Raw genomic sequence first — 9,771 nt, 5'->3', positions numbered from 1 at the left:
ACTATGTATGATCGATGCAGGTGATTATGATAATAATGATAATGGAGGTCTTGATGGTTGACTTTGGTAGACTGAAGGTGCACACGACCCGAGGACCAATGTTTCTATTTTTCCGCACTTATGATTTACATTTATGATTTATGTTAAAGATTTTATGACTTTTTATTTATGATTTGAGAGGTTTTTGAGATGTGATAGTATGAGCTATACTTTTCAAATTATTGCTTTTTAGGTTTGATAAATGTTTGACGATTTTACGATTTATACTATTCCTTTAATTTTCAAATATCGTTGGTTTGTTTATTTTAAAATGGTAACAAAAATATTTTATATATTTTGGGTATATTCGGCCGATTTGAATTAGTAAGTATTTTTTTAAAAAAAAAATTCTAGTACTTTTTAAACAAAACGAGTAGTGGACATTTCAAAGCATGTTAGTTCATTGATGTTGTGAACAGTTAACAACTGATTTTATGCTTAGTTTCTCCTATCAATAATTTTCGACGAGCCACGATCCTTTAATCTATACTAAATATGAAATAAGAGCATGTTATTGACATACCAATTTTTTTCCCCCAAAATACCATTTCCCTACAATTTTATTATCTTTGAATTAAATATAATTCAATGATATAAAAAAAATCAAATATTAACTTCAGAAAAACACTTAAACCTCAACATATTTCCAAAAAAATTAATCATTTGCACGAATTACGTGCTAAAATTTGCTAAGCATATGTTAACTAACTCATATTAATATGGTCAAATTACATTACAGTTAAAATTTCAAATTTCAAAATTATAATACTATCTTATTTTATAATATAAACCAAACTAATTAAAATATATTAAAATCGAAAGATATTTTGTGAAAATAAAATATTAGAAAAACATCCAAAATATGTCCATTTGGAGACAATGGGTCAAAAAAATTAAATATATTTCATTTTTTCGCCAAATATACTAATTACCGTTTGAACATTTACCACTCCTTTGACTTGCACCTATGTACATACATATATGCCAATGAATTAAAGAAATCACAAAAGTTAAAAGACTTTCCAAATATAAATATATATATGCCGAAGAACTCAAACTCCGAATAACAACAAAATCAGAGGCGAGATGCCCAATCACATGAATCCTCTGCACCCGATTTGTCTCCTTGGCCCTTAGATTACGGTCCCCTCTCCATCCATATATTCACTACACTTGTGTTTTTTCCTCCGCCACCGTACAAAAAATACAGCACAAATTTGCGCACTAAAACAAAGCAACGGCTCACAATTCTTGGATTCTGCGGGGAAATGTGTTATTTTGGTAATCTTCCCATCTGTTTATCTTGACTGAATTTCGTCCCGTTTGTGTTGTTTTGTTGTTTATAATCCCCCGGGGAAATGTCGGACGGAGGAGCCATAGTCAATGCCGGCGGCACCCACCAACGGCGCCGTGTTGCTGAGTACACGAGTGATCAAGAAAAGGATAAGTCTGCTGATCCGGTGCAGATTGTGTTGGAGTATTCGAAGAGCGATTTAGATTCCGAAGCTTTGTTTAATTGCAATGGCGGCCATCATCATCATCATCATCCGGCGGTGTGGTACTTTTTGATGCGTAAAAGGATGCCCGAGAATTGGATTCTGTGCGTGGAGGAATGTGTTTCGAGTTTGCGGAGAGTTTTGAGTTCTCTGACGTCGAGGAAACGTGCGAGGCTTATGATTTTCGTGCTGCTTCTGATGATGGTGGCGGTGTCGGCGTTGCTGAAGTTTTGTTTGTTGGCAGGCGGTGGCGGAGGCGCGGATGCGCACGTCGCCGGTAATTTTGTCAGACCGAATTTCGTGAATGATCTTTCGTCGAATGTTAAAGGAGAGTTCTTTGATTCGAAGTCTTCCAGTTCCAGTAATGTTGGCTTGAAACGGAAGATGAAGGAATTTCCGGTGAGATGAAAGCATATTTGATGGAAAAAAATTGATTTTTTTTTAATATTTATTTTATGTTTGATTAATGTGAAATTTGAATTTTTTTGATGGAGTCAATGCCATAAAGCTGACAAATTTTGATCTTCATGGATTTTCTGTTACTGATTTCCCAAGATTTATCCTTTATCCGTTGTGAAACAAATTTAAATTCTTTTTTTAAAAATGTATGCATAAATAAAATATTATCTTTTTAATTTATATGCATAAAAAGTGTAAAGAGCCGGCAACCATTTTCAGCGATGAAATTTTCTTATTTTTTTCCAGTTTGTATGAAAGTAATATGAATTTCTATAAATATTAAATATTTTAAAGTCCAAGCTCAATGATTCCCATTTTGCCACTTGAAAAGTTTCTGTTTTTTTTACGAACTTTTGATCTTTCTGTATTTAGAGCTCATGGAAATATTTGTTTTGGACAGATCCAAGAAATTTGGATGAAACCAAACAGTGATGACTTTTACCAATGTATTTCTCGTCCGAAAAATGGCTCGAGTATGTCTGGTTTCACCTTAAAATTTGGTAAAGAAATGCAGCAAACCATTTTTTTGGCCTGATAATTACATGTTCGAAATCATTTCAGAGTCGGGAGAGGCGACGAATGGTTACATTTTGGTTCATGCCAATGGAGGATTGAATCAAATGAGAACTGGTGTAAGTTCAATATTACTATCATTTTCATGAACTTCTACAGGTTCGATTTCGATACGTTGTGTTTCAGAATATACCGTAAAAAGGAATGTCATTTTGATCCCAGTTATGTGATATGGTTGCTGTGGCAAAGATAATGAATGCTACGCTTGTGCTTCCTTCCCTTGATCATGAGAGCTTTTGGACCGATCCTAGGTACCGTCTTGTGGCGAAATTTTTCGGTTATTTCTTTTAATGTATGTTAATCTTGTCTGAGATTCTGGTATATTTTGTTTACAGTGGCTTCAAGGATATTTTTGATTGGAGGCATTTCATCAAAGTTTTAGCAGATGATATTAATATAGTTGAGAAGTTGCCATCCCGATTTGCGGGAGTGAAGCCTTTGGTTAAAGCACCGGTTTCTTGGTCTAAGGTAGAGCAACGAGTTCAATAAACGCGTGTTGGATCGAGCTAACTAACGTTGGTCAACTGGTGCGCAGGCTCATTACTACAGAAGAGAGATTCTTCCTTTGCTAAAGAAACATAAGGTGATCAAGTTCACTCATACGGACTCACGACTCGCGAATAATGGCCTCGCCTCCTACATCCAGAGGCTAAGGTGTCGTGCAAACTATGACGCCCTTCGCTATACGCCTGAAATTGAGGCGCTCGCAAAGAAGCTTTTTGATAGATTGAGAGACGGAGGAGAACCATTCATTGCTCTTCACTTGAGGTAATCAACATCACAGGATTTGCCATCGGTTTGTGCCAGCAAGATTGCACAGAGTTGATTTCTTCAACAATTACTTTGCACTCACATAGTTTTTCCAATCAGGTATGAGAAAGACATGCTAGCATTCACTGGTTGCAGCAACAATTTGACTCGTTCCGAAGACAAGGAACTTCGTGCTATGAGATACAGCGTTAAGCATTGGAAAGAGAAAGAAATCGATAGCAAAGAAAAGAGACTTCAAGGGGGCTGCCCCATGTCTCCCAGAGAGGCAGCTATATTTCTCAAGGCAATGGGATATCCCAGTACATCAAGAATATATATCGTCGCTGGAGAAATATATGGTAGCAATAGCATGGATGCATTTCAAGCAGAGTACCCGAACGTCTTCTCCCACTCTTCGCTGGCAACAGCAGAAGAGTTGCAACCCTTTAGCCGTTATCAGAATCGCCTTGCTGCCTTGGACTATGTCATAGCATTGGAAAGTGATGTTTTTGTTTACACGTACGATGGAAATATGGCAAAAGCAGTCCAGGGCCACAGACGATTTGAAGGATTCAGGAGGACGATAAACCCCGACAGGTTATTGATTCAAAATCATTTATAATAATAACATCGTCTAAATTCATCTTGATTTGTGGATTGGAAACTAAGTTTCTTGCTTTTTTTTTTTCATTTCAGGTTGAATTTTGTTGGATTGATAGACTTATTGGATAAGGGCTCAATTTCATGGGAGGATTTTAAATCAAAGGTCAAGAAATTACACTCCAACAGAGTTGGAGCACCGTACCGTCGGAAAGCAGGAGAATTACCCAGACTGGAGGAGAATTTCTACGCAAATCCGTTTCCTGGTTGCGTCTGTAACAGATCTCTAGAGCAAATTAAACGTCAGCAACTTGATCGAAGGCCTGATCTTCGAGTTGCTTCGCAAAGATATGCAGTGTTACCTTTTAGTCAGCGTGTGAAAATATAATATAACAGTATACAGAATGCTATGTGTATAGCAATACATACAACCTCAGCAGGACAGGGGCATTGCAAGAAGCTGGATCTGAACCACACTGGGGAACATTAGCAAGAATCGGGATTGTAGATGGACCGGTGAAACATGTTTTTACGCAGCAAGGGAGGCGTACACTCGATCAAAAGATATCAGAGACATGCATAGAGCTGGGGAAGGGGTTGAATTTAATACCAGATTATGCATACATTCAAGTTCCAAATCTTGATGCAAAGGAGTACATATTATTAATTTTTTGAGTCATATTTCCTGCACCAAGCCTATCTGCTATCGGGCTGTTAATGAATGTGAAGGCGGAGTTGGGATACGCTCTTTCTACAAATGTTGTTACAACTATATAGCAAGATTTTTTTATAAGATTGGTTATCATAATGCACATAGTTTTGCACGAAAACGCCTGTGAATACCGTGTTATTTGATGGATCATGGTATGCTATTCTCAGTGCATTTTTATATATGATCTTAGCGTGAACATCTGAATTTAAAATAAAAAGTTTGGGGTTATTAGTATATGCAAACATATTTTCTCGATGTAGCATAGACCAAACCTTATTTGAAGCTGAATTTGACTTTATAGTTTTGGCAAATTCTGTTGCAATTCTGTTCAGATGCCAAACATGAAATGTTTTTGCATGATCTCGATCAAATCGAATTAATTTAATCGAATAATAAATAACCAAACCAATGAAATTCATTTTTGAAATCAAATTATAAATATGATTGTTTGAACAATATTTCGATTTACGGGCTTGTCATGTGTAAAGATGTATCAATTTGTGTAAAAATGATAACAATCTAATTTCTAAAAACACAACGATTGAAGATACTAAATTTGATCGTCCGTTATGAACTCCTAAACGAATACAACGTCATAAACTATGAAAACTAAAGAAAAACTACTAGAAATTGAGAAATAAACTCTGATTCATATTTTGGATAAAATATTGGAATTTACAAAATATTAACATAAAACAAAGTACATTGTTGAAATATGAAAGAAGATGACGTGAACTACTGAAATCTGGAATGAAAACGATTGAATAAACCTATGAAAATTCTGCAAAGAGTTTGCTAGAATTTGTGCGAGAGATGTGTGTCTTTCGTCTCAGTTGATACCTTCCTTTTTTTCTATGTATTCAGTTTTTCCCATTCTCTTCACGACTCACGATTTTCTCATGTTTTTTTTTTCTCAAGTCCTAACAATGATATCGATAGAAAAATATTGGAATTGAATCGACCTAACAATTTGGTCGAACTAATTAACGTTTTGAAGGCTTTTTTTATTTGTCTCATACGAAAGAAAATAATTAATATATCATCAGAAAATGCAAAAATTAATGCGGGTGGAAATATAGAAGCAGATTGATGCTAACTAGGTAACGTATCAGAAAAGCCTAAGAAAGTGCCATAAATTTTGTATTAAATAGATGCATGTTCCAGATTTTTGCAAGACAAGAGCCGGTTTGGTTTGGAATCAATTTCCGACGAGAGAGACGGAGTGTTGGTGGGGGCGATTGTTATAATACACATGTTGACAAGAATAAGATTTAGGGTTTGGAATAAACTCAACTTTAACATCGGACATAATCCAATATAATCAGAGACGGGTGAGATTTTTTGTTTTTTTTTTAAATCATATCCTAGTACTTTTCCAAAAGCTTTATCTAATTATAGTGATTTTGTATGCTTTATCAAACTACCGTAAAAATTAAACTAACAAAAATTATTCTATGTTACTCCGCATTTTGTAGGAGCGGGGCATAAATGTAACGCCACTCACCACTAAAACAGACGAGATAAATAATTTTCAAAAAAAATATTTGCAATGCCCGTCTTTACATCAGGCGGGGCATGGAAATATGAAATATATATATATAATTTATATATAAGCAAACCATATATAAATAAAAAAAATAACAGATGCCGTATCGTTTTGAAAATATTTATTTAAAAAAAATTTATTTATCCTACTTGTGGGACTCGGACACTAATCAATTTTTAATCATCATCAGGATCAATTTACTAATCAAGTAATTAGGGTCATAAAATTTTTTCCTTTTTAATGCGGAATGTAGTGAAATCAAACTAATATACAACTCAGTATAAAATAAAGTACAAGTCCTGTACCATCTACAAATCAGTAAAAACTAAGGTTCACATCTAATTATCAAGTGCCAAAACCATATATACATCAAAGTCCGAAGTCTCCACTCTATCACGATCTCTCCTCATCTCCTGGACCCTGATCCTGTCCCACCTGTTGTCATGTACACATACAAACAAGACAACAGCCGGATAATTCCGGTGAGAATATAATCCCAGTATAAATCAACGAAACATGCAATCATATAAACAAATATAAAGCATGTAACAGATAACAGCAATTGGTATCAAAATCTGAAACATAATCAATATCAGACTGTCGACAATACTCGTAACTCTACAATTCAGACTAGACTCAATCCTAGTCTAGGGATCCTGGTTTCCAGAAGTTGGCATTCCTATATCGACCAACAGTAATAGAAAAGACTCCAGTTCTATCCACGTCGATAGGGTATCGATCACCAGTAATAGAAGAAGCTCTGATTTTATCCACATCGATATACTATCGATCACCAGTAATAGAAGAAACTCCGATTCTATCCACATCGATATGATATCGATCATCAGTAATAGAAGAGTTACGATTCTATCCACATCGATACAGTACCGATCACCAGTAATAGAAGAAGCCACATTTCTATCCACATCGATAGCCAATCATCCGGTGACAGACTTTGGCACTATCGCCAATACACTATCTTGTGACATCGTGCAATGTGCCCGTGGCGATCCCGCCACTATCAGGCACTTCTGTCACAAGATTACTCGTCTAATACCTGTTATCTATTAATCAAGAAAACAAGTACATCAATCAAATCAATGCAAATATCAATGCAATAAAGTAAAGTATGTGATTTAGGGAAACTTAGGTCTAAACCGACTTAAGTCGATCTCCCGATACCACATTGACTTATACCTTTCGTTTGTAGTCACTGTCTGAAGCAATCTCAGTTCTGAACTCAAGATTGTCTTTGTAAATCTGAAATGACATACCGGGAATACTAATATCAATATTCCATTCTCAATTCAATACTGAATCATGGTTAATCTGGATTTAATTCAAAATCAACGGTATAACGGTACAATCTCAATATTCTCGTCAATACAACATCACCAGATAACAGTTACAATCCATAACCAATATCCAATATAATCTATAATCCAGTTCCAATTCAAATCTTTCCGGTATAAATCAATATACCCTAAAAAATTCATAACAATTCCATAATCAGTCCGTTTCTCAATCTGACTTCGATTCTATGACGTTTAACATGTCAAGAACATCATATATGACGTGTATTCAATTCCAACAACATCATAATTTCAAAACATGTCAAAACGTAGTAAAACTTACGTCCAGTTGTAGCCTACGTTGCTAGGAACTCGGTACCGAAGTCGGATTCAAAATCAGACGGACGGATTTTGCACAAAAGGCGTAAGGATTTTCTATAACTTTACAGAGACTTTTCTCGACTCTTTTCTCGGAGATAATGAAGGAGGAACGAAGCTTTGTTACATATATATATATATTGCATTCACGCATGTAAAGCAAATGGCCGATCCTACATGCAACACGTCTCGCGCATATGCGCGACCCTTCTCCGCGCATATGCGCGAGGCGATAAACCCTGGCGCGTACCTTCACGGCATCTCGCGCATATGTGCGCACCTATTCCGCGCATATGCGCGAGGAATTGTTCAAAACTCTCGGGTTGTCTCGCGCATATGCCCGGATACACGTCGCGCATATGCGCAAGGCTCTCTGGACATGGTATGCACAGCTCGCGCATATGCGCGCACACCCACCGCGCATATGCGCGAGTCCCTCTGTCCATTTCGCGCATGTGCGCATCTCATGTCGCGCATGTGCGCGAGAGGTACTGTCCTCGCACATCATTCGTTTCACGCCGCCTCAAATCGTGTCCCGATTAATCCTTTCGTAATCACATAAAATTATAAATAAATCATCGTTAATTACAGTGATTAATTCTCGGGCATTACACTACTTGTGCTAACGCAGAATATATTAAATTTGATAATATTACGGCGAGAAAAAGATTTTAATTTATTATTTAAGAATTTTGATTCATGCTGTCCCGTCATAAGAGTCGGCGGGCAGCAAAAAAAACTTCATTTTACAATGGGCGGGGCTGGTTGATATAAGTAGCCATATTATATTTCGTATTTTTTTAACTATATTACTCATAATGTTTTATAATAATTTTTTAAAAAATATAAATTTAAATATTTTAAATTATGTCGTTTTATTAATAAAAAATTATATTATATTTATTTATTTTTAGTTATGAGAATTGTACTACTCAATATATTATTATTAGTACAAAGATTGAATTAGAGTTTAGAGAAGTGAATAAAATCTTTTAGAATTTTCTAAATTTTGTATCATTCTTAACAGTTTTTAGTCAACTAAAAAATATTCTTAAACGACTACATTTTTGTTGGACAACTGAAAAATGAAGAAATGGTCCGATTTGACTAGTGACTAACTATATTTGACAGTTTAACAATAAACGATTTGAAATGTGATATGCAAGAATATAGAGTGTCTAATGAAATAACACAAGTGTGTTTATGGAAGTTCGAAGATAAAACTCATTTGTTATCACTTCTTCCACTTAGGTAATTTTCTACTAAAAGACTTTGGTTTTACAACGATTTGTAACAACTCACTTCATCTAAAACTTGTCATTGTCTTCTTAGTGATCACTTTACAAATCTGTTTAGATTTATAATTATATAAAAAATTGTATATATATGTACATGTTAATATTATATATAAGACATGGATATAAATATATACTCATACATATATATAATATACCAATGCTATTATATATATATATATATATATATAACACGTAGAGATGGGGGCTCAAAAATTAAAACTGTGTCGCCTCTACAATGGGCGGGGCTACAAAAAAAATTGAAGTTTTGTTGCTATACAGCATGAATCAATTTTTTTTTTTCAGTTTTACGTTATTTTGTTAAAATTTTGAAAAATACGATAGTTTGATGAAGATTTTAGAAGAAAGACTATAAACTGATAAAACTCTCGAGACAGATCGACTCGATACTTATACTGTAATAAGGGGCACCCACATTTTTTATGTACAGTAGCGTTTCTGATTTTTGGACAAAATGATCTTTTATATTTTCTTTTCCTGTCTCTAGAAAACCAAACCTACGAGACACTTGCACAACACATGCGGTTCAGGCAACAAAGATTTTTGAACTGATTTAAACTTTGATTTGATTCAAATAATTCTAAACAAAGTTTATTAGTTTGAACTTTGA

General features: G+C 35.0%; 1 protein-coding gene across 1 annotated transcript; it reads left to right on the top strand.

Moving 5' to 3' along the window:
• The first annotated feature begins 1,104 nt into the window (after positions 1–1,104).
• LOC142506198 (O-fucosyltransferase 19-like) lies at positions 1,105–4,838 on the top strand. The gene is made up of 8 exons (XM_075619378.1): positions 1,105–1,934; positions 2,395–2,467; positions 2,556–2,626; positions 2,730–2,818; positions 2,903–3,035; positions 3,103–3,335; positions 3,438–3,914; positions 4,014–4,838. The coding sequence occupies exons 1-8, from the start codon at positions 1,398–1,400 to the stop codon at positions 4,303–4,305; spliced, it is 1,905 nt and encodes a 634-aa protein (XP_075475493.1). The 5' UTR covers positions 1,105–1,397; the 3' UTR covers positions 4,306–4,838.
• Positions 4,839–9,771: the final 4,933 nt, after the last annotated feature.

Source organism: Primulina tabacum, chromosome 10 (genome assembly GCF_025594145.1).
Source record: "Primulina tabacum isolate GXHZ01 chromosome 10, ASM2559414v2, whole genome shotgun sequence".
Lineage (NCBI taxonomy): Eukaryota > Viridiplantae > Streptophyta > Magnoliopsida > Lamiales > Gesneriaceae > Primulina > Primulina tabacum.
This window is presented reverse-complemented; position numbering and strand designations above follow the sequence as displayed.